The sequence below is a fragment of the Felis catus genome, chromosome A3 (assembly GCF_018350175.1).
Source record: "Felis catus isolate Fca126 chromosome A3, F.catus_Fca126_mat1.0, whole genome shotgun sequence".
NCBI lineage: Eukaryota > Metazoa > Chordata > Mammalia > Carnivora > Felidae > Felis > Felis catus.
Genome location: NC_058370.1, coordinates 63,982,358 through 64,008,341, shown reverse-complemented (window position 1 = coordinate 64,008,341; position 25,984 = coordinate 63,982,358). Strand labels below are relative to the sequence as shown.

Genomic DNA, 25,984 nt, shown 5'->3' with positions numbered 1-25,984 from the left:
TGACTGCATACTTTCACGCATCCAGAAAACACACACACAGTTTTCTGATAACCAATTTGTTGTCTAAAAACTAACTTTGTTCATAACGTCAGAATACTTATTTATATAGTCTTCCTCCATCAAGTATTTCAGGTAGCTTAGTTTAGAATATGAATTGGTGAGGCTCTAATTTCCAGCTCAAATGTTGGGCTAATATTATAGTAACCTGTCTCCCCAACTGATGACCATTTCCCTGGTCATTAAAAGCCATTCTGAAGCCTAGCTTGGGGGGGGAGGGGGGGGGCGCGGGAAGGAACACCTCAGGGGACATGGCAAGCACCATCATTTTCACATAGGAAGACTGACTCATTATATGGAAACTTCATCTGAGTTTTAAATTTTGCTACAGTTTCTTATGAAGACCAAGGATCTACTTATGTGGTTGGGAGCGAGCCTGACAAGCACTGTGAAAAGACATCAAAACCCAACTGAATCCCACACATCCCCAAAATAAAACCGACCTAAGGGCTTAAGGAGAATTCAGAGTTGCAGTTACTTTTAACTAAACACATTTAAAACCAAAAGCTCAAGCAGTAAGTCTCTTAAGTCAATATTATAATTACCAAGCCTCATAACTGGGCAAGAAACAGGAGACAAATTACGAGTGCTTGCTTTTTTTTTTTTTTTTTAACACTTCCATGGCAACTTCACTCAACTCTGCTTGAATGTTCAGCTAAGTGAAAAACCTTAACAAAAAAACTTCATAAAGCCCCCCTCCATTTAATGGTCATTAAAAAAAAAAAAGTCCTATCTTTATCCGGCCAACGTGACGTGACATCTCAGGTATGGTAAAACGATTTAACGCAAATCTGTAGTCACCCAAGACTTTGTAAAAGACTAAAATGGACCTTTCAAGGAGGTCTATGAAACCAGAACTACGTCCTTAACAATACTAAATACTTACTATTTTTTCAGCATGTTGACACTTGCATGGACCGTGCAAAAGAAATAGTGGGTAATAGTGAAGACCCCTCGGTGTGTATCCAGACAGACAACAAACCAATCAGCTGCCACACGCAGAGAAAGGGCGGGGGCGGGGGGGACCTGTTTCACTTACTGGTGTCCTTGATGAAGCAGGAAAACTTTTTTTTTTATTACACCTTTATCCTCGAGTACACATCTTTTGAGGATCTTAGGTGATGAAAAGGGAGGTACCGGCTCCTGTAGCATGCTTGAGTGTGACGGCTGTCACTTAAGCCGTGTGCTGAACTAGCCGCTTTCAGGAAGCACCATTTTGCCTTGAAAGAATGACTGACAGACTATGGTTATTCAGCAGACATTTTCTCCGAAACAAATGAAGTAATAAGCCTGTCGCTTAAGGAAAACAACTGACAATATTTGTTGCCGGTGACAAAATTTCACCTTTCAAATGACAATTAGAATTTTGAAAAATCTGTATCCATCACCGTGAGCCTGACAGCTTCCCAATACTTAACAAGATTTTTTTCTGAGGAGATCAGTTATAGTCACAAGAAAATCTTAAACACTGCATAATAATGTGTCAATATTCTAAAGAAAGCACAATTCGATGAAACAGTATTTTCCAAAAGATCAGCGTATGATGTTACAAAATCATGCCAAAGTAGGAGATCCATTCAAACTCCAACAAGATAGAGCAAATGGATTTTAGTGTAACAGAGTACGAAGCTGATCAAGTTGCGGATTTCACACTGCATCCAACCTTCAAGAAACTACCAGCTCTGAAGTTCTGACAGTATATCAAACAAAATATTCAAAATTACCTGAAGCTATTAAAATACCCTTTCCATATACGTATTTTTGTGATGCCAGATTTCTTCATATACTTCAAAGTGCCACATTGCAACAAAATGCACAATCAGACCTGAAAATCCAGCCCAACATTAGAGTTTACAAAAACGAAAACAAGTGCTACTTGTCACACGTAATTTTCTAAATTTGGAAAATAATTATTTGTCATGAAACAATGTTATTTATGTTAACAGTCAATTGATTTCATTTTTTAATGAATAAAAATAGGACACAATATAAATGTCTTGGCTTTAATTTCTAATACAATAAATAAAACCCACAAAAGCAGAAGTTCTTTGGGATCTTTGATCTTCAAAAATATAAATGAAAAAAAAAAAGAATATAAACGGGTTCTAAGACTAAAATATTTGACAACAGCTGGACTAGAAAATTCAGATTAGTGAAGACTGAATTCTGGGTTTTCTTCTCATTCACACATTGTTTGTATGTCAAGGGCCACTAGACCACTTGAAAAAGTGGCATAAAAAATGGTTTTGGCGTGAAGAAGGAATTAGTATTGTCCTATACAGTTTGGATAATTCCTCTTTGGGATTATAAATCACCCACATGGCTTTGCATGAAAATTTCACAATAAATATTCCAACTATGTAAAATGTTGAAAAAGAACATTCAAAACTGGACTTTTGCTTTTAAAAATCATACCAAATAGTAATATGTCACACTGTTTTTATCAATTCTTTATTTAGGTAACAAGTTGGTTATGTTCACTGCATTGTATGAAACATCACAATATCTTACTGGAAAGGTACTATCAGTACAGGGTTGGATCAGAGTGGGCAGTATGAACAATAAACCATTTTGCATTCTTCATTCCCTATCTTTTTACAACCCCCCAAACCCGGTAAAGGGACAGATAGCTTTTAACATCATCATGTAAAGCACTTTAACTTACAAGGCTAAAATCTAAGGAATAAATAAAATATATTGTGGCAATAATTCCTTTAGACCAAAAATCAGGTGCACAATAAATCAAATGATCAGGAAAGCTGTCTGTATTCAAATGGTGTGGCTCTCCAGAAACAGCTTCAGGAAAATGTTACAGAAAATATCATGAATTCCATTTCACACAGGACCAGATGACGACTCATTTTAACTACACACAAGGGCAATTACATCCTGCTGAAACACAATTTAAACATATAGGATAATGTTTACAAAGCATCCACAACATGTAAACCATGTACAAATGGATACATTCATTGCTTCTCCTACCCCAATAGCTTCTTTTAGATAAATATTTTACTCTTCATGTTCAGCATTAATTGGATTTACTACATGCAAAACTCAAAAGAATTCAAGAATTCAAGGTTATTGTAAAAATAGAATTAAAATAATCTTCAAGTACCTTATGTGATAGCCACTCTGTACCGTGCCCAATGTTATAAAATGAAAGGTTACTGAACCCATGAAAATATCTCTGTAATATTTCCTTAGATCTAAAATAGATAATTTTAAATGTATTTATAGTCATTTCAATGTGATATTCTGAGCTTTTAAAATAACGTAAACAATTAAAAATTATACCAAATTACACACAAAACTTGTATCTTAAAAGCTGAAAAAGTAAAACTATAGAAACCCACATGTAAAACAAAAATCACAATTTACATTATAAAGGCAAAATCTCATCATTTAAAAAAATTTGCAGCAGTGAGATGTCAAAGCAAATTATAAATAGCCATAAATTAACCCATTTGGTTTCAAAAGATTTTCTAGTGAGAGTTGAAGGATGTAGTAGATACATGCATAAAATTTGTGAGGGTTTATAATATTATTGCCAAATACACTTTATCTTGAAGCAGGCAACATTACAATTTGGACATTATCGGAGAACCCAGTTTGGTAATACAGGTAAAATTAGAAAAAAAAAATTAAATAACAATTAATAATAAATATATATCCTATAGTAAATTGCTCAAAGGAAATCTCAAGCCACAGAGCTGCAAAAGGCTTCCAACGTGGTGAACTGAGAAAGGAGCATCCCATACAATTCTTTACTCTTACATGCTTATATGTTGTGTGTCTTGTCTAAAACAAAAACAAAAACGAAAACATAATGTATCTTCAGAGTACAGCTAACTATATTCCCATGCACCTTGGGCACAGTTTGTTATTTGTGGTGAAATCACTCCGTTGGTTCCTAGGGCCCAAAGTTCAATACAGGTGTAACCAGTATGCCTGAGGTTGGCGAAAAATACTGCAGTACAGGCAATGCTACAAGTGGCAATTATCAGAAAACACAAATATGAACAAATGGTGGGAAATGCTAATGATTTTCTGCTCATATCACAAAACGGTGGGAATCCACAAGAATATGTTTCCCTTGTATTGAAGCAAATTGTGATTAAAAGTTTTTTTCCCCCAATTTTCAGAATCAAAAGCATTTTAGAAGGTTTATAAGGCTACCATGGGTCTTCTAGATCTCCAGCACCCTACAGGAAGAGAAAAGGAAGAATATTATTATTATTTACCTACACCACTTCCGGGTTGGATTGAATTTCAAAAGAAAACAAAATTAGATGAACAAATTACCTTCCTTTGTTTGAAAAGGCACTTTTACAGAGAGCTGTGTGCAGTGTATACCTTGTGTACACACATGGGTCTATCTAATACAGATAGGTAACTGGTTGGGTTTTTTCCTCCCCTCTCCACCAAATGCCTTCCTCTTTCACAAACCACTTAAAAACATTCTGGCATTGGAAAAACAGATCAAAACATCAGCTACGTTCGAAGATCCAAAATTTCGCCTTAGCGCACGTTAAGCAATTTTAGATACGTGACAAATAGAAACACGAAGGAGAAAAGTTAATGTTCTACATCCACAAAATAATTTAGCTGTAAAAAAAATTTCCCCGTGTGACTCCCGTATCTTAAAAACCTATTTTTAACAACAACAAAAAATTCGTATCTGCCACTATGTAAAACATCCTGTGATTCTTGCCTTTGTTAAGAACAGATGAATATTTACAGCAAAGATCACAGTCTTGCAATCTTTAAAACGCTCATCATGGCAATTTTCCGACATGTCTATGTGTGTCCATACTGTCCAAAGATTAGTATCACAAAAGATTTTGTATCACAAAAAGGGGATAAGAAACAGAATGGATTTGAGTAAGCAAGACTTCTCAAAATGTTTTCTTTTAGTTACTGAAAAAAGCCAAGCCAAAAGTTTTCTAAATGGTATATAAATACAAATGAATTTCTAAGGGGCATTTTTCCAATATACCAAACCTGGTTGTTAAAAAAAATTTTTGTTTTGATTTAAAAATAAGTACAACATGCATAGATTATTCCACATCACATGCTTTATTTGGACTTGAACACTTATAATTTCATTCTAAACACTTGGTTGACATACATTTTGATGTATGTAGTTAGGCTATACAGAATGTACAAACCAAAGCTGTATCAATAATACATAGATTTTTCAAAAAATAGGTTTCAATAAAGAATACAGAGAAAGGAAAAATAACCACATATGCAATAGCTCAGAACTTCTAAAAATAAAACTACAGAGATGTAAAATATAAACAAGTCAAAGAACACACAAATCATCATCCTTGGGAAAAAAAAAAAAAAAGTACAGGCCAGCATCTGCCATTCTTTGAGGAACTGAAATTACTAAAGAAAACACAAATTTATTACAAAGCTAACGATGAGTGTTCTAGTATGTAAAATAATGTGAAGCAATATAATTCTACATTAACAAGTTTTTCCACAATATAACGTAATCTCGCTTATCAGTAATCTCTAATCCTGTCTAGTATGACTTTAACTAATATTGATTTGAATAACTAGTAGCCTCATTTCTGGCATACAATAGGAAATGACATATAACTTTATTAAATTCAAAGTTCTAGAAATAGTCCACTTTAAACTGATAAAGGTGTATGCAAAGGCCTTCTTTAAAAAACAAGGCTATATGAATGTAATAAAACTAGTTGACCAAGGGTTCAAATAACAAAACGGTTCTATAAATGCATACATTACACTTCCTAAGTAAAAACCATCAAATCAAAGATCACAAAAATATTACCACGGAGTCAGGTCACATGGGTTTACCACTCATCTTTGTCCCTGCATCTTCATTATAGCTGTCTAATTCAGCAAGATCACTTTTTGATTCAGTATGGCCTTCCTGCATTGTCACTGGGCTTCCAGCATCACTGTTCGAAGAAGGAGCTGTGGCAGCTTGGTCAGCCGGGCTTTCTTCTCCCTCTACTTTAGCTAGCCTGTAACTAGTCAGCATCTCCTCCAGAAGTTGTCGGTAGTTTCCCCTATGATTAATTCTCATTTGCCTGAGAGCTTCCACCAATTTTCCCTGTGATCCACTTTCCTCTGCTTCCTCGGAGGCCTTTTTTTAAGATTCAAGACCCCAGTGTCAGTAGACAAACTAGGATATCACATGTATATCATAACATATCACAGCAAAGCACTCATTTCTCTACCACGAGTAATATAGGCTAAGCACGAGAACAGTTCATTAGATACGTATCAAGTCTTACTTGTGTCAATAAAAACTTCCAATGGAAATATCAAGTCGATTTTAGCAAATTACCATTAACTAGTTTACATCTTATTCCACACTGTCATTTGAAGCCCCATCTGAAATTTACTCCGCTATTGGAATTCAACAGCAACACAAGCATTCCTAAAACTGACTTACTTATAAAAGAAAAACCAGTAATTGGCTATAATGGTTTAGTACAAAAGGAAATTAGTGTTTAAAGCAACAGGAAAGGACAGAAAAGCAGGCCATTAGAACATTAGTTTCTTCATCACTTCTGCAAAATGACAGGTAGGAGAGGAGACACAAAATGTGAAACTATAAATTTAGACTGGATTTTGGGGAAATTTTAATGCTTCTGTGGTAAGAATTTTATTTCCTTTTTGTACTTAAATACTTCAATTAAAACATTTCTAGATAAAAATAAACGAGTTATTTTAAACATGATAATAAGATATGAATAGGAAACTACTCACTCCTTTCCTATTTTATTAAATTTTGGAAAACTTACAGGTTTCTACAATAGCAGCTGCTTAATCTCGTTAGCCGAACACGCTCTCACATCAAAGCTGATCACAGTTAAGCTGACAGTCTGAAAGGAAGAACCTTACATCATGTGCCTCCTGATGTGATGCATTAGGGAGTGTAGGGCCATGTCCTGTGTGTTCTTGCCAAACATGTTTAATACAAATCTAATAAAGCGAGTTCCCAATTTACGGGAAAACAGGGAATAGAGGACTGAGTTAAAGGACACAAGAAAACAATCATATGATCCAGAATGTAGGACATGCTATACAAAGCTGGCTCAGGCCCTTCTTTTTCAGTGGCAAGGGAAGAAAGAAAGTGGGGGCTTGGTTACAGACTCCATTAATATGCTTGACTGATACCGTAACAGCCTGATTAGACCATCGTTTAAAATAACTACTGTAACAGGCATTCTAGGGACAACTGGGAAAATCCGGAATTGGCACTAGATGATAATCTTTATCTTATTAGGTATGATAATAGTATTATGGTTATAATACTATATTTATGGTTGGAAAGATGTCCTCATTTTTTTCTTTTTTTAAAACTAAGCCCTATGCCCAATGTAGGGCTTTAAGTCACGACCCCAAGATCAGGAGTTGAATTCTCTATCAACTGAGCCAGCCGGGCACCCAAAATGTCCTCATTTTTAAGAGCTTCATGCCAAAATATGCCAAGATGATGTCTGCAATGTACTGTTAAAAGGTTCGTGAAAGAAAGGGGGAAAAAAATACACACACACACACACACACACACACACACACACACACAAAGCCAATATGGTAAAATGTTTACAGTTGTTGAATTAAGGTAGAAGGTGTGTAGGTGTCCATTGTGATCATTTCAATTCTCCATATTTGGGAGTTTTTATCATAAACTGTTGGGAAAATCAGGGCGCCTGGCTGGCTCAGTTGGTTAAGTGTCCGACTTCGGCTCAGGTCATGATCTCAACAGTTCATGAGTTCGAGCCCCACATCGGGCTCTGTGCTGACAGCTCAGAGCTTGGAGCTTGTTTTGGATTCTGTCTCTCTCTCTCTCTCTCTCAAAAATAAATAAACGTTTAAAAAAAGTTGGGAAAAAAAACTCTAAAAAAATGGTTACTGATCTAGATGATCTGACATAAACTTTTAACCATCTCTGGAAACTGATACTCTACAATTCTGCAACAAAGAAACAAAGATATGCTGATATAACCACATAATAAATAGCAGCGCTTATTAGAAAAATGAGAGCACCTGAATGCTTTGGGGGGAAAAAAGTGCCCTTGTGGCAAAAAGCAAGAGATGATACTGTGCATTGTGTATGTTTTATGTGTATGTATATGTCTATTATCTGTTCATTTTAGGATGTTATATGTAAAGTGCCTGGGAAGACAGGAAATACAGCAATATACAAGTGATGGTATTGGATAGTGAAGTTATAGATGCTTCATTTTCTTTGAATTCTCCAATTTTCTACCTCAAGTAGGTTAACTGTCAAATAACTTTTATTTTTTTTTTCCTTTTTAAAAAGTTTTTATTTATTTAAGTGATCTCTACACACAACATGGGGGCTTGAAGTCACGACCCAAGGATCAAGAGTCGTGTACTCTTCCAACTGAGCCAGCCAGGTGCCCCAAATAACTTTTGTTTTTCTTAATTTGCAAAATTTACCGGGTGGAGAAAACATAATAAAATGTGCTGTTAAGATTTTTCTTATTTTTTCTCCCTTACCTTTCCTTATGTGCTAAATAAACATTTCCCTATATAAAGTTTCTCATTTGAATCTATTCAGGGAAGGTTAAGAAGGAACAACTGGGTGAATGCTTGCTAATCATAAACCTTATTGGTCTTTAATCAAGTTTTCCAAAAGGCAATTTTCTCCTTGATAGTATATCACAAAGAACTTTCAGTAGAGGGCATAAGAATCTCCCCACCTCACCCCCCTGACCCCAAAAAAACTCAACTCCCTTTTTATAAATAAATTAAATTAAATTAAAAAAAAAAAAAAAACAAAACCTTCTAGGGCATTGAAACAAATTCTGAAGTGATGATCAACCCTAATTTTGTACCAGGACTGCCTGTGGAGCTTTTCAAATTATATACATACTGAAGTTTTAAGCAAATGATATTCACACTCATTGGGTTGGGGTGAGTTTTTTTTAACTTTTTTTTTTTTTTTAAAGCTTTATTTATGTAAGTACTCTCTACACCCAATGTGGGGCTCAAACGCACGGCCCAAGACCAAGAGCTGCATGCTTCTAGCCTGCCAGGCGCCCCCCCCTAAAGTTCGATCACATGATATTTAGATTCACTGGGGTGGGGTGAGTTTTTTAAAGCCTGCCAGGCGATTCTGATACACAGAACCTGTGATACAGACTCTTCTTACTGAAACTTATTGATGAAAATGTTATGTTAGTTGCATTTCAATTTTGGTGGGTTCGAAAGATACAGCACCTCTTGCTCTCCAACTGACACCTGTTACTACAGCAAGCGTCTACTATGTCTCTGTGGATTCTGTAGGAGTGCTAGCTGGGGAGGAGTAGCTGCTTTAAAAAAAAAAAAACATTAAAACCAAACTTGTAAGTTAAATTGGGATGGATTTACAATGGCTGCCATCACAGAGCCACTGAACTGAAAAGAACTTGAGCTAATGACCACATTTAAAACTCATTTTATCTCAAGACAAATTACATTTCCCTACTGTGCTCGATAAAAGATAGATGGATGAGACCTCTTACCCAGCCATTTCATTGGACTCTTCACAATACTGTTTTGCAACTCTCTTATGGATTTTCATTAATATTAGAAAAGGAACCTACTGTTTGGCTGTACTTTTTTTTTTTTTTTTTTTACCTGAACTCATATATACATTACATCACGATTACACATCTATTACAGCCATCAGTTCCACCTTGCAACTGTTAGTAAGTCTTTCCAATTAGATTGTAAGCTCTCTGAGGTAAAGAGAATTTCATATTCCCTTCTGTAATTAATGTCTGTACTTGGAACTTTATGCATATCATCTCATTTAATCCTCATAGGTACCCTACCTAATAGGTACTGCAACCCTTATTTTTATAAGTGAGGAAATTTATAAGCTCAGAGAGACCGAAGTTATTTATCAGAGTGAGAATGCTAGTTAAGTGACACAGTTCAGATTGTATACAGGTATAATTAGCACCAATGTCCCCCTGCATGTTCTTTTGAATACATGATGGTAACCATTTTTGCGTAGCAAATGCCCCATATAAACAGACACTCACTAAAGAAATATTGCTTAAAATTATTGTAGAAGTGGGCCACAAATTATTTCATAGTCAAGTCTACAATGCATTTCCTTGATACAGAGAGACTAATGAAATTATAGGACAAAAAAATTCTATTAGATGGGATGGTTTAAAAGTACTCTGCAAACTAAATTAAAGGCAATTATGGAGATGAGAATATAGACCTTTACCCTCTGTTTTTATTTTCAAGGTTTCACTGTCATCTAGACAAACACAGTTTAAAAGAATCAAATCTCTCATGAAAATACTGCTTTCTCCAAAATAAGACACTGGAATATAGACAGTGAACAGAAGGGGGAAATTTTTAAGCACATTTAGAAGATAAACTTTAACTAGCTAGTATTTATTTGCAGCATTTGTTAATGCAGTTGCCATAAGCAAAATTCTTCAAATGACTAGCTAAAACAATGGAGAAAAAAGTAAAGAATAAATATTTACTGTGTTTTTGGTACAGTCCTATCCTCTGCTTCTCAGCTAAAAATAAGTTTTAGAGCTAAAAATTCTCAACTATGAGTTCATGAGATAAAATTAACGACGACTAAGGAAGAATCTAATTAGCTGTTATCTGCAAGGATTATGTAAAATTTAATGAATCCGAAATCATTTTAAAGAGTCATTTAAATGATCAAGACCACACAGCTTAGAGAAGCAGTATGTCGTACCATTCTTAAAAATAGACTAAAGTTTGGCATATTTTCAAACAGTATAGATCTTCTCCATAAATATGTTCTGAGAAGTAAAAAAGAAAACAATTTACCAAAAGACTAGTACGCACACAGTCCGGAAACTGTGATATAAAAATGTAAAACCAGCTATGTTTACTGTAACTGATCTATTTGAAATTATCAACAGAAAGGCTATATATAAAACTTAATGTGAAAACAGAATACGAAGATTCTTTTGGGCTTTTGTCCGGTCTTTCCTCCCTTCTCAAAAATTCAAATGCCTTAAAAAAGATTTTGGATTAGGACAAACAAAAATGCGTACTATTTAAAAGAAAAATAACTGATAAGATATCGGGCTTGGCTGCTTAGTTTCAAAAACTTTATGAAATATTCCTCTTCAAAACCAGAGTATCTTAAGACTATTAAACAGGAGATTCACAAAAGAGTGAGGAATGATTTTTCATGGCTAGTAAAGAGATGGGGTACAGCCATATATGTAATCTCTAAATATCTTAGCACGGAAAGGTGTAAAGACAATGGTTCTGGGAATCCCCATGCCTTAGACTGAAATTCTGGCTGTATCATTTATTTAGCTTTGCAACCTAGGCTAACTACTTCCTCTCCCTGACTCTCAGGCTCACCTCTAAAAGAAGGGTGTTGAGGATATTACCTATGACTGTATACATATCCAACAACTGGACAGCTACAAGTCCCCCCTTTACCCTTGGAAAATCATCAACCTATATGGCTACTTGATCAGTAATATACTAATTAAAAAGCATTTTAAGTATTCTTTGAGGGAAGAACTTAACATTTTTCCATGGAAAATATAAAACTCTATACGTGTACTTTCATACAAATTAGCAACCTCAGATTATTTTTTTAAATATATGATTTAAGGATAGTCTGAAGCAAACACCTAGAAATTAATAAATAGAAATGGCTCTTATTTAGCAAGTATTTACTGAGTTCTCACCACATGCCAGGCACTGTTGTAGGTGCCGGGACTATAGCCATAAATAAATCAGATGAAGTCACAGATCTCGCAGAATTTCTACCTCTAGTTCTAAGACGCGACCTAGCTTTTTTTTTTTTTTTTTAAGATTAGAACCTAAACCAATGAAATAGCTTATTTTTTAGTAATCTACATACCCAGTGTGGGCCTTGAACTCATGACCCCAAGATCAGGAGTCACATGCTCCATCTAGTGAGCTAGCCAGGCACCCCAACCTAGCATTTTGGAAGAAGAAAAAAGCCATGATCTCAGAGCCCTGCCTAAGGTAAGAACAGTTTAGAGCAAAATGCAGTTTTACTTTTTCTGGTCCTCTAGGTGATTGTTCTTTTGGGGTCACAGACGCCTTTGAGGAACTGATGAAAACTGCAGACATACTATACTTCTCGTTAAAAACTGTGTATGTACACACATAAACACATTTTCAAAAACTTTCTGGGGATTCACAGACCACCTAAGAATTCCTGCTAGACTCTTCCAAAGATTTTACTAGGTGGGAAAATGTCAATACTGCTTGCATTAAGAAGTCTTAACATACGCCAACAGGTTGAACTAAAACAAATTTAGTACACCACTTCAGAAGACTCCTCTCAATAATGAACTTTCTGAATATGTTTTAAATGTTTTAATTTCTGACTTACATTCCACTGGGCCTTCTGAAATACATTATCCACAAGATTTTCTTTTCATGTAAGAAAAATAAATGAATCCCTATTTCCATAAGTAACCCCCAAATTACTTACAGGCATTTACAGCCAGATAATTCTATCTCTGATATGAAGCAGACATTTTAGGATTAACTCGAATTAACTCTGACTAGCATTCTTTTTTTTTTTTTTTTAATTTTTTTAAATGTTTATTTATTTTTGAGAGAGAGAGAGAGAGAGAGAGAGAGAGAGAGAAACATGAGCAGGGGAGGGGCAAAGAGAGAGGGAGACACAGAATCCGAAGCAGGTTCCAGGCTCTGAGCTGTCAGCATAGAGCCCAACACGGGGCTCGAACCCACGAACTGTGAGATCATGACCTGAGCCGAAGTCGGACATTTAACCAACTGAGCCACCCAGGTGTCTCCCTCATTTTTTAAAATGTCTGAACAAAATTTTTATTTTTGTTATTTAAAAACCCAATTTTTATAAAATGTCCCAACTGGCTCCTCTTCTGTATTTCCAGCACTCTGCTGTCTTTCCCATTCTGTAAACTAACCCTGGGCTCCTGCCACTGTACTTCGGCAACATCTTCCTCATGGCGCACATCTAACTAAGTTAAGAAGCACTTATGTAGCACATCTGTGCCTCACTCACTGCTACAGTAGCTTAAGAAGTAAAAACTTAAACACCTACAATGACTTCATTTTTTTTTCTGCTTCTTTGTGTTCTTTTATTACATTACTGCTACTAGTGATGATGGTTCAACATTTTTCTAAGGTCATGATTATTCTGAAAGGTCAAAGTGGTATTTCCCAAAAGAGGGCTCTGGACTACAAAAGTTACTTTTTATAGTAAACAGGGAAGTTTCTCTAATCCACATATCTGTCTGATAATGAGTTTACGCTTATCATCTGATCTCTGCAATTATTTCGCTACTTGACTGCCAGCATCTCTTTAATCTAATGCTGCACATGTTTCTAACAGATTAAAATACCAGAGATATTCCTTTGGGTCTATCATTCTTATGCTCCAAACAGATGGTTGCTCCTCTCTGTAAAATATAAAGTTCAAAAGGCCTCTCCAGGAGCACCTGGGTGGCTCAGTCAGATAAGCGTCTGACTCTTGATTTCAGCCCAGATCGTGATCTCACGGTTGTTGAGATCAAGCCTGCACTGGGCTCTGCACTGACAGCACAGAGCCTGCTTGGGATTCTTTTCTCACCCCTTCCTCCCGCCCCTCTCTCAAAACAAATAAATAAACTTAGGAAAAAAAGGGGGGGGGGCACTCCAGTCTCTCCAAAAGTACTTCTGGCATCCTAAGTTCTTTTTTTTTTTTTCCCCCCAAATGGTCATTGGTTTTTGAGAGAAAGAGAGAACAAGCAGGAGAGGGACTGGGGAGGGGCAGGAGGGACAGAGGATCTGAAGTTGGCTCTGTGCTGACAGCAAAGAGCCCGATGTGGGGCTCCAACTCATGAACCATGAGATCGTGACCTGAGCCGAAGTCAGACACTCAACCAACTGAGCCAGCCAGGCGCCCCACATCCTAATTTTTTTTTTCTTTTTTCTTTTTTTTAACCACAGCAGCTCTATGCTCTGGACAAAATGAGGTCCTTTCTTTAAGACTGGCTTATACTTTGTTCTTGCCTCTCCCGTCCACTTGAACTACCATCCTCCTCATTTCACTTGTCATTCTCATCACTCTTCAAATCCCCTCTTATCTGTAATTCGGACTTGCCAGGCAATCAGCGTACGGGTCACATGGAAATGAATCACATTCCCTATTCTGTCACTTCTCTCTATTCTTTACCAAATGATGTGAAACACTGTATTCTTTAACTGGTGTGTTTATGTGGACACGGCAAGCTGCAAGGACAGGAGAGATGGAACCATGCCTCATGTTCTGTAGTCTCCCCGCTGTATCACTTCACCTCAGGGTAGACTGTCCGTGTTTCATCTGCTGAAGTTACTAGAAAGCTTATGCATCTCCTAACTTATACACAGTCATAGATTACTCATATTCAAGGCCAGTTTTTTATCCTGAGAATTTCTCTTCAGTTTCATGGCTGTTGTTTATTCATTCACTGTTTATTGAGCTGTGTATAAGTACTTTCTATTTTTTAAAAAAGTTTAAAACATTAACCCCAATGTTAATTTAGGGTTCTGAGGCATTTTAAAAATCGTATCTGGAGTAAAAGTAGCCAACTTTTTGAGGGACAAAGAAATTTGGCAAGGCATAATGAAATCATTTTTTTGAAGTAGGCTCCACCCCCAATGTAGGGCTTGAACTCATGACCCTGAGATCAAGAGTCGCGTGCTCTATCTAGACTGAGCCAGCCAGGTACCCCAAAATTATTTTCTAAGATTACACACCGGGGTTACATTTTCACACACATGAAGAAACAGGAGCACTTAGACAGCTGGTAAAGAATCAGTAACTACCTTTTGAGGGTTTATTTCCCCTAACCATAGTACTGGATGCTGTGTGGAACCTATAATCTAGCTGAAGAGACCAGCCTGTCTTCACTCCACCACCCACTTACGACGAATTTTTCAGTCATGGCCACCCCAACTTCTGTCCTCATTTGTTTGATTTAGGGTTCTCAAAGGTATCACATGACGTTTTTAAATTAATTTTCATAGCTTTAGATACAATTCTTAACACTCTGAGGTACCAAACACCAAAGAAAGACTCAGGACCACTGCTCTAGACCAAGATATAAATCCTGTTATTAGCAGTATACAGTGTCACTTTTATTCAACTCACTACAATGTATTAATTGTAAAATGTTCCTTTTTGCAAGGACACTTTTATTGTTTAGAAAAAAGAAACAAGAGGATTTTGCTGCACAAAAAGGAATACAGTGCGATTGAGAGGATACCAGTGGCTGACGTCTCTCTCAAGACCTGTCACCAGGAGCTGGAGACTTGGAGGGTGAGTCTATTTCTTCTCAATGAGTTTCATTACTAACTTGGGCTCCCTTAAATCTTTCAAGCATAAGTGTTAAAAATTAAGTTATTCATTTACAGACGTCCGAAAACTTCAAAACCCTACGAGAAAATACTTATTTGAATTACTGACTTTGAAATACAGGACAATTAAAAAAAAAAAGAAGAAGAAGAAGAAGGAGGAGGGAGGAGGGGGACAAGGAGGAGGAGGAGAAGGAGGCACTGTTTTGTCTTCTGGCACGAGTACCAAGATAAAAACACTACAGAGACGCAGCTGACAGCACATCAACAGCAGTAAGGAAGGCAAAGTGACAGAGTTCTGCTCTGAGGAAGCACAGCAGAGACAGAAAAAATGGTTATCTCAGCTCGACACACATGCCTACAGCGGCAACGCTAAGGTTAGAAAGAAATTATCCTTAGGTATTCAACTGGGCACACAGGGCACTGAGAGTCAGGTCTTTAAAAGAATAGCTCATTTTCTCTATCACTACGTTCTAGTGATGGTAGCAGCCTGCTGAAGGAGAAACTGAGATACTTCAAAGCACATTCTTCGCCTCAAAATTAAGATTTAAGGGAGAGGGAGAAGGAAAGGCAGACACACAGGGAGGAAGTAAGTACAGCCCAACAAAAAGGTACTCGGTGCCCATTAAGTGGCAAGTCTATCTACAGAACAGAACTGTATCTCTACCTCCATTTCTATACATTCCCTTAAACTTTAACTGACTCCTTAACATGAAAGTACTAATACTTTATTACAGATTTCATTATGTGAAAGTATTATATCTAGCATTTACATTATAAAATTATTTAAAATGCTTAAGAAACGAAATAAAACTTACCCCATCACTTTCTCTATGTGGATTCAGCCTACTATAAACAGCTTCAATAACATTGCGCCTAAAAAAAATTACGCTTCAGGTTTATTAAAATTGCATACAATTACTAAGCTTGAGTATTTAAAATAAGACTTCATCTGGACCGTTCTCAAAAATTAATTGCCACACTTAAACACTTGCCAAGAACATAGTTTCTATATCTCACTCAGAAACTGATCCAGCACAACCCCAAATTTGTTCTCATTTATCAAGGAAATAGAACCTTCACCTTCAAAGCACATGATAAATAATTCCCTTAAAAAAAAAATCTCTTTTGGATGAAATTTTAAAGTTCTTCTCTAGTAAAAGAACCGTCAACTCATTTCATTTTTAGATAACTGATACACTTCTTACCCAAAATTAATTACTAATTATAAATGAACTCAAAATTAGTTCTTTTTGTTCTACTTACTTGCCAGCGAGACCTCCCCCAGGAGGCAAATTTGGGATATTTTCTGCAGACAAGATGCGCATGACATGGGCAAGATCAGGCATTCCTTCCTCACCAGACTTCTCCATAATTTCTGCAAGTTTTTAAAAAGAGTTCCTAAATTAATGTGGTAAGTCCGGATTCACAGAGTGAAACAAGGGGTACTATTTGGTAGTATCAATTTTCAAATGTAAAAAAAGCAAACATTATCTTACTATCACATGAGGAACAAAAAAAGTAATATAAAAAGTCAGGTGCATACATAAAAGCAAAAACTGAAACAAAGGAAACGTTCTATGATACAGCAATAGTGGAGAAATTTTTGGTATAAGCCGAGTGAAATGGTTTATAATCACTAAAAATGATCCCTGTTAGTACAGCTATGTGGAAAAGCATATACATCTGATCTGATTTTATATAAAAATACAAAAGTTATTAAGACTATAATTATCAAAAAAAAAAAGCGATGGATAAGGATTGTAAGGAAAAGGAGAAAAAATAGAAATCACTTTATAAGATTGTTCATTTTTAATCAAAGAATAGCTGATGTATTATATTCGTTTCAGGTGTACACAGTGATCCGACAATTATATACATTACTAAATGCTCGCCACGGTAAGCGTAGTCTCCATACGACGCCAGTGCAATATTACTGACTGTATTCCCTATGCTGTACTTTTCAGGCCTGTGACTTGATAACTGGAAGTCTGTAGTTCTTAATCCCCTTCACCTAGTTCGCCTATCCTTCCTCTGGCAACCACCAGTGTGCTCCTCATATCCAGGAGTCTTTCTGTTTTGTTTTCTAGATTCCACATAGAAATGAAATCATAAGGTATTTACCTTTCTCGGTCTTATTTCATTTAGCATAATACTTTCTAGGTCCATCCATGTCGTTTTATAAGGTTTTTGATACCTAAGTAGTAATGCTCCACAACAATTTAAAAAAAGGAAAATGAGTCACAGAACTTGCTGAAACTTAGAACAAAGTAAAACATTTACATGTTCCGTTTACATTTAAAATTTATGGAAAACAGGTATTTAGTACATGATTATTTGGCCAGTATTAAGATATAAACTCCTTGGGGGCGCCTGGGTGGCGCAGTCGGTTAAGCATCCGACTTCAGCCAGGTCACAATCTCGCGGTCCATGAGTTCGAGCCCCGCGTCGGGCTCTGGGCTGATGGCTCAGAGCCTGGAGCCTGTTTCCGATTCTGTGTCTCCCTCTCTCTCTGCCCCTCCCCCGTTCATGCTCTGTCTCTCTCTGTCCCAAAAATAAATAAACGTTGAAAAAAATATATATATAAACTCCTTGAGTCTCCTGGGTGGCTCGGTTGGTTGGGCGTCCAACTTGGGCTCGGGTCATGATCTCACGGTTCACGGGTTCGAGCCCCGCACTGGACTCTGTGCTGACAGCTCAGAGCCTGGAGCCTGCTTCAGTTTCTGTGTCTCCCTCTCTCTCTGCCCCTCCCCCACTCACACCCTGTCTCTTTCTCTCTCAAAAATAAATAAACATTAAAAAAATTTAAAAAGAATGATATAAACTCCTCAAAAATCAGACAGTGCCAACTGACTTGAAGTTAACAAAAAAGCAGTATCCTCGGCGGTCACCATGCCTCACCAGGCCCGCACCATGACCTTAACTTTCACCACTCCCATTCGACTCTGCCCTTGACCTCTCTATCCCCACAGGCTCCATTCAGAGCAGCTTTCTCCTGCTTCTAGATCTTCACATGTACTTCTATGCTCTTTCTGCCAGTCCGACCAACCTATTTTGCATAGTTCACTCACACTCATTCTTCAGGTTTCAACTTCTTATGTCACTTTCTCAAATGCGTCTCTGACCCAAGCCTGGAGCAGGTGCACCGCTGCACACTTCCACTGCAGTAGTTAATGTGTCATAAGACTGCAAGCTTCTTGGAGGCAGGACTGTAATTCTCCTGCCTTATACTTGCATCTCTATAGCACAGGATTTCTCAGCCTTAGCACTACTGACATATTGGACCAGACAAAAAAAATTTTTAATGTTTATTTTTGAGAAAGAGAGAGAGAGAGAGAGAGAGAGAGAGAGAGAAGCACAAGTGGAGGAGGGGCAGAGAGAGACACACACACAGAATCCGAAGCAGGCTGCAGGCTCCAAGCTGTCGGCACCATGCCCCACAAGGGGCTCAAACTCACAAACTGTGAGATCATGACCTGAGACGAAGCTGGATGCTTAAGCAACTGAGCCATCCAGGAGCCCTGGACTAGACAAATTTTTGTTGTAGAGGCTGTCTGTGTACTGCAAAACGTTAAGCAACATCCCCGGCCTCTACTCCATACTAGAGGTTGGCGACACCCTCTCAGTTTGACATCAAAAAGGTCTCCAGACATTGCCATGAGAGACAGAGACAGAGACAGAGACAGAGACAGAGAGAGAAGACTGGGTATGTTACAGAAAGTATATATAGAGAGAAGTCAAATGAATTATAATGTAAACGAGATGGGGAATCTAAGTAAAAGGTACTACATGTACATGGGAGCTCTCCTGATTTTTTTTCAACTCTTCTATAAATTTAAAATTACTGCAAAATAAAAGATTAAAAAAATAAGTACAGTTGACCCTTGAATGACTCAGGTTTGAACTGCATGGGTCCATTCATGTATAGATTGTTTTCCAATACAGTACACTACTGTAAGTGTATTTTCTCCTTATGATTTTCTTAACAACACTTTCTTTCCTCTAGCTTACTTTGAATACGTGTTAATAGACTATCTATGTCATCAGTGGGGTTTCCAGTCAATTAAGTTTCAGGGGAGTAAAAACTTATGTGTGCATTTTTAACTTATGGGGAGTGTTGGGGGAAGAGGTGGGGATGGTGGTGTGTTTGTACCCCCAACCCCCACGCTGATCAAGGGTCAACTGTAAAATCAATGATCTTTCACAACACCAATGCTAACTCTAATCGGGAAGATAAAAACATACAGTAATGAATTCCTATGATTAACTTGGTAGGAGGGAATTAGTATTAGTGGAATTATAGCACTTGATGTTCATGATAACCCTGGAGGCAAATTTCACTGGATTCCTCCACTAAAATTGTAACAAAGGAAAGGGACAATAAAATAGCAAGGTTTAACAGTATTTTCGAATTTTTCTCCTTGGGGGTATCATAGTCCTAGCTCTTCTCCCTGTCAATCAATTCCCACTCACTGGTCCAAGGTGTGACAGTAAATCTCAGGCAGACAGATGCCTGTTTTTTAAGGCCTTGTTTAGAAATACTTAGTCATTTTTTCCCAATTAAAAAAAAAAACTACTTGATAAACAAGGAAGAATACTTTTCCTTTCCTTCTTTAAAAAAAAAAAAAAGCACCTTTCTTACTTACCTTCAACCCGTGATTCCAAGTGCTTATCCAGCTCTGAATCTTTTCTCACTGCTTCATCTGAGACCTTGGGAGCATTTGAAAAGCAAACTAGTACAATACTCATGTTATCTCGACTTCCCTGTATATTCAAGAAAGAAAAAGAAAGAATTATATTTCTACAGTCCAGCAACTTCCTATTATTTAATTCAAAAGAGTTAATTACATTAAGCAATTATAGTTTATTTAAATCACCAGAATGCACACATTCAACACATTCATTTCCATTCCAAAGAACTATTTGAAGCATTCCCTGAAGAAACAAGATTTCTAGATAGGGGTAGATCTGTAATTATTTTATGACTTTTAATTCTGTGTACCTATTCTTACCCACCAACACTCCACAAATGAGGAAATGAGGAAATGCATCTTTATATGCATTACATCTTCTAAACTCTGTTTCCCACTCAAGACTACATATTCCCAAAGTGGCTCAAGCCCAAAACACATCTTCCCAAACAAGTGTGTAATTTTCACCTAATTAACCTGCATTAGAGCAATGCTAGCAAAACGCCACTGAATTTGACACAGCTGAAAATTACTCATCATTAGGATACTCAAGAGACTATACTGAACAATTAAGCAGAGAAGAAAACAGATTATAAACCATTCCGAGGATAGCAAACAATGGAATGTAACTGGATGGCTGAGATACTATACAGTCAGATATAAGAACTTTTGAAGAAAAGCCATCATATTGTTAAACAGAATCACAAACAGGGTCAGAGTCTGCAGAGGGGAGCTAAAACTGCTAACTTAAGGACAAATTTTACTGCTGCCTTGTTAATCACACTATCACGTACAAATGATCTATATTTAAAAAGTAGACTATTACCGTAAGATTATGAAAAATGAATTTAAAACTTTCTCATTACTTTTCCTATAGATATATTACTTTAACTGAGTTTCTTAGAACAGGATAAAACAGTGCTTGGGTCACCTGGATGGCTCACTCGGTTAAGCATGCAACTCTTGATTTTGGCTCAGGTCACGATCCCAGGGTCGTGGGATCGAGCCCCATATGTGGCTCCACGCTGAGTGTGGAGCCTGCTTAAGCTTCTCTCTCTCCCCAGCTCACGTGCTCTCTCTTCCTCTCTTAAAAAAAAGGGGGGCGGGGCGGTACCTGGGTGGCTCAGTAGGTTAAGCGTTCGACTTCAGCTCAGGTCATAATCTTGCGGTTCACGAGTTCCAGCCCTGCATCAGACTCGGTGCTGACAGTTCAGAGCCTAGAGCCTGTTTTGGATTCTGTGTCTCCCTCTCTCTCTCTCTGCCCCTACCCTGCTCACGCTCTCTCCCTTCCTCTACCAAAAATAAACATTTTTAAAAAATAAAGAAAAAAAAAAGAATAAAACTTCTTGAAATAGTGACTTTTCAACACATCCCCCCCCCCTTATGGTTTCTATTTATGATTCTAAACAAACTAAATCAATGTAGGTGGTAGGCTATTTTGTCCGATGGTGCCCTTTGCCAACTCAAGTGAAAAAAGCCTAGGCCACATCCATTCTAGTCTTTTCATTCAGTATGGCCAGAATCTAGGCAGGCACTGTTCAGACTTGTCACTTTTTTGGAACCCACATGACACAGCCAAAAAGACAGAAAGATCTTGCAAAATGTGAAGGCAATGGAGGCCAGGCCTTAAGAAGGCTTCAAAAAAAAAAAACTTTTCACAGACTTGCATGCTTTAGTAGGAAGAAACATCATGAGTATATAACCAGATTCTCTGTATTTGGGAGGGAAAAAAAAAAAAATCAAGATTTCCAAAAAATCAGGATTGGTCCAAACTAATTTTGTTCTTTAATGAAACCCACCAAGACTTTCACAATGACTTAATATTAGAAATACTACAATGGCTGTATGAATATATATACATATCCACACATAAACACACCATGGTTCCAAATAGCTCCCCTCTCCCACCCAAAAAAAGAGTCAACACATTCTACAGGATTTATCATGTAAGTTCAGGTCAGGAAAAGCTTTATACCATAGACATTCAAGACACACACACACACACACACACACACAATTTCCATTAGGTTTTTATGTTATAAAAATTAAATCCTGGGGTGCCTGGGTGGCGCAGTCGGTTGAGCGTCCGACTTCAGCCAGCTCACGATCTCGCGGTCCGTGAGTTCGAGCCCCGCGTCAGGCTCTGGGCTGATGACTCGGAGCCTGGAGCCTGTTTCCGATTCTGTGTCTCCCTCTCTCTCTCTGCCCCTCCCCCGTTCATGCTCTGTCTCTCTCTATCCCAAAAATAAATAAAAAACGTTGAAAAAAAAATTTTTTAAAAAAATTAAATCCTACCAATTGGAAAATTAACTGAAAGATAGTTTAAGGAAGTTCAAATATCAAAAAATAAAGGAAATAATTTACATTTACACCTAAGCATGTGTGACTTCAAGGATGCTTCTTCTATTTCTACATAAAGATGACTTTCCCCTAAGTACAACGTATGAGTGCGTTTCAGTAATTTTTATACAGCAACTTAAAAAGATGTTTTTCCCTTTATGCCTCCTCAGTTTTCTAGAGATAAACTATCCTTACATAATCAGTATAAATTTTTCATTAAGCTCAGAAATGAAACATGATAAAAAACAAAACAAATCCAGCTTGGTGAACTGAAGCAATTAGCCAGATATTTAAAACTGATCATTTCAGTGCCTCTTCTTTTTATTTTTTGACAACAGCACAGCAGTACCACTCTAAGGAATTAGACCACTAACGGATAGTTCTAGGTCAAAGCAGCCAGCGTCCCTGCCATATGTAAGGGCATTTAAATAGAAACAGAAAATAATCTGATGTGGTTAATTTTTAAGCTGAATGCTGCCCGGTTATAAAGAAGTGTCCTGGATCAAGTGTTAACATGGCATATGAAAGTAAGTTGTGAACAGAATACCATTGCCAAGGTTAGTAAATGAGTATCTGATAAGTAAACCATCAATATTCCTCATTTTTTTAATCATTTTCTTCAGCCTGGTACTGTGCTTATCTTACTTACATGTTCAAACACCAGTCAAACTTCAAAAATAGACCAAATTTTCACCTATCCATGAGATTACTTACTATGATTACTTCAAGAACACTCCCTTCCACCATTACCTTATTCCCTGAACCTGTATTTCCTTCACCTCCCTGTTTCACAACCATCATCTACAGAATTAAAATTTATTGAGGTCTATAAACCAGAGAACTATTCAGGCACTTACCAAGAGCTTTACCCTCAACAACTCCACAAAGATATTATCATTCACCGCTATCTTATAAGATGTAGAAACTGCAACTTCACCCGAATTCATTCTATGTGGTGCGGTATAACTTAAAACCCAGCTGTCTGGCTCCAAAGCCTATGTTCTAATACTAAACCCATGGTTCTCAAATGGTGCACCAAGAAGCCCCAGGGTGCTGTGATGTACTCACAGAGATATTAAAAATAAGGGGAAATACAGTGATACTCCACATCTGTGGACACCCCACAATCTACCGTGAAGTAATTCACAGTTTTAACATTAGATAATGCGATATTCCTCTCAATGACATCCTATCTTTTCAAAGCCGGGGTTTTAAGAGTTGGTGTGATAAAAAGCAAGCCCCATTGGGGCGCCTAGGTGGCGCAGTCGGTTAAGCGTCCGACTTCAGCCAGGTCACGATCTCGCGGTCTGTGAGTTCGAGCACCGCGTTGGGCTCTAGGCTGATGGCTCAGAGCCTGGAGCCTGTTTCCGATTCTGTGTCTCCCTCTCTCTCTGCCCCTCCCCCGTTCATGCTCTGTCTCTCTCTGTCCCAAAAATAAATCAAAAACGTTTTAAAAAAAAAAAAATCAAGCCCCATTAAAAAAGAAAAATCAATGTGATACAGGCAATGAAGATGGCCGTGCCCAATAATTATAATGTTTGAGAAGTTGTGCAGTGACCAACAGGTACACATATCTCATTAATATGTAACTGTAGTTTCTTAAAGAATGAAATAAAGTATTTTTTCAATGTATGTGTATTATTTTGTTAAGACATATATACTCATTAAGTTTGCATCTCACTACATAAACACTTGTATCTGTTAAATATTACTATGGCTAAGTAGCACTGTGAAAAAATTACTAAGACACTCCGGCAACATGGGACCAAGAAAGTTTGGGAATCACTACACTACAGACTATACTTTTACATTCAGTCCTTCCCTTCCACGCCCCAAAATACACAACCACACTCCATTCTAACACGATCCAGGTCTACCTTTGCATTATTTAGAATTATATTTTCTGAAAACTATAATGGAAAAACTCCTGAGTTTAGAGCTGAACAGTTATTTTGGGGGATACACAAGTGCATTTTCCGTATTGGACTACTAATCTGGAATGATGCTGCCTTTGGAAAATAAGTCATTAACTTATCTCAATTTTATCCAACTATCAAGTACTATCTCATGTTTTAAAATAAATAAGCTTGGGTGGTTCTGTTGGTTAAGCATCCAGCTCTTGATTTCTGCTCAGGTCATGATCTTACAGTGTATGAGTTCCAGCCCCACATCAGGCTCCATGCGAACAGTGTGGAGCCTGTTGAGGATTCTCTCTCTGCCCCTCCTGTGCATGCTCTCTCTCTCTCAAAAATAAATAAAAATAAAACTTAAAAAAAAAAAGCAAAATAAAATAAATGAGCTTCTGATAAGTAGCATATAAACTGAATTTAGGAATATCAAATAGTATTTTTTTTTCAAATAGTATTTTAAAAGAAAAATAAAAGAACAATTTAAAGGAACACTGAGTTTTACAATTTAAGAAAAATGAAGCAGGTGGCAAAGTAACATGCATAATATGATCCATTTCTTAAACAGTAAAAAACAAACCAACCCCTCCGCCTATTTTTATACTCCTGTATGTTTGTATAATAAACACAGAATTATTTGGAAGAATATATATGGTTGCTTAAGGGGGATGAGATTTTTTAAAAGGACATCAAGATGAGTAACTTTACTTAAAACATCTTCGTATTTGTTTGCAAATGTTATTCATCTTGTACTTAGTGTTATCCTTCAGGAAAAATTTTTCATGAAACCCTCTGAGAAATATTGGCAATAAACACACCAAACTTGAGTCCGGAAACGTGAATTCTACTGTTGGCTTCAACACTCACCAAAACAGGACTTACAGCTATCTTTTAATGTCAAACCTCCATTTCCTTAATTGCAAATTGGAAATAGATTTTTATTTTGTTCACCTCAGAAGGTTACTAGGAGGATAAATAAGGGTTACTTATAAGTTATGAAAGGCTATGCAAACAGCCGCTATGTTTTCTATGCAACCTGAAATTAACATAAATACCATGGATGCCAGCACTGGCAATAAAATGGGAAGGGTGCTTTCTTAGGGACTATTCTCTCCTACAGTTAAATATCTTAAAGAGAGTAATGCCTGACCAGAGTCATCCAACACTTACAGCTTCATATTGCTAAGTGGCAATCCTGAAAAAAAGATTATCATTAGCAATAATAATGCTAACTACCTTTCATGGTTGTGAAAATTAAATGCGTTAAAATACCTGTGAAGTGCTTAGAATAGCGTTTGCTCATAAAAAGCAGTAATTTACTGATGCTATTGTGATTACGATGATTATCACAATCTCCCAAGATTTCATGAGTTAACATATAAAAGTGCTTGTAAACTATTATGGCATGACAAGTGTTAGAAAATATTAACACATCATTTAAATCTATTATCACGAAAACTTCAATACTTAAAAACTGTGTCTATTCTCGCTTTCTCCTCTTGAAGTAGCTCTCACTTACTGAGCAATCACTAAGTGCCAAGCACAAGGCTAAAGTGCTTTCCACGGAATCTAAAATTTTGTATTCAATCTTTCAGACTAAGTTCAAAGTAATCATATTCTATTTTA

General features: G+C 37.0%; 1 protein-coding gene across 10 annotated transcripts in view; it reads right to left on the bottom strand.

Moving 5' to 3' along the window:
- PPM1B (protein phosphatase, Mg2+/Mn2+ dependent 1B) overlaps positions 1 to 25,984 on the bottom strand; it is a 92,594-nt gene that overhangs the window by 6,580 nt on the left and 60,030 nt on the right. For 2 of the 10 annotated variants that reach the window (XM_003983935.5, XM_045054163.1), the window contains 4 exons: positions 20,067 to 20,184; positions 16,687 to 16,798; positions 16,239 to 16,296; positions 5,114 to 6,184 (listed from right to left, as the gene is read on the bottom strand). In XM_003983935.5, the coding sequence (XP_003983984.1) occupies positions 5,879 to 6,184; positions 16,239 to 16,296; positions 16,687 to 16,798; positions 20,067 to 20,184 (594 nt within the window). In that variant the 3' untranslated portion in view covers positions 5,114 to 5,878. Of the gene's footprint in view, positions 1 to 2,489; positions 4,263 to 5,113; positions 6,185 to 15,158; positions 15,502 to 16,238; positions 16,297 to 16,686; positions 16,822 to 17,544; positions 17,631 to 20,066; positions 20,185 to 25,984 lie in introns of those variants that run through there. The other 8 variants (XM_045054158.1, XM_045054159.1, XM_045054160.1 and 5 more) reach the window with 8 other exon arrangements.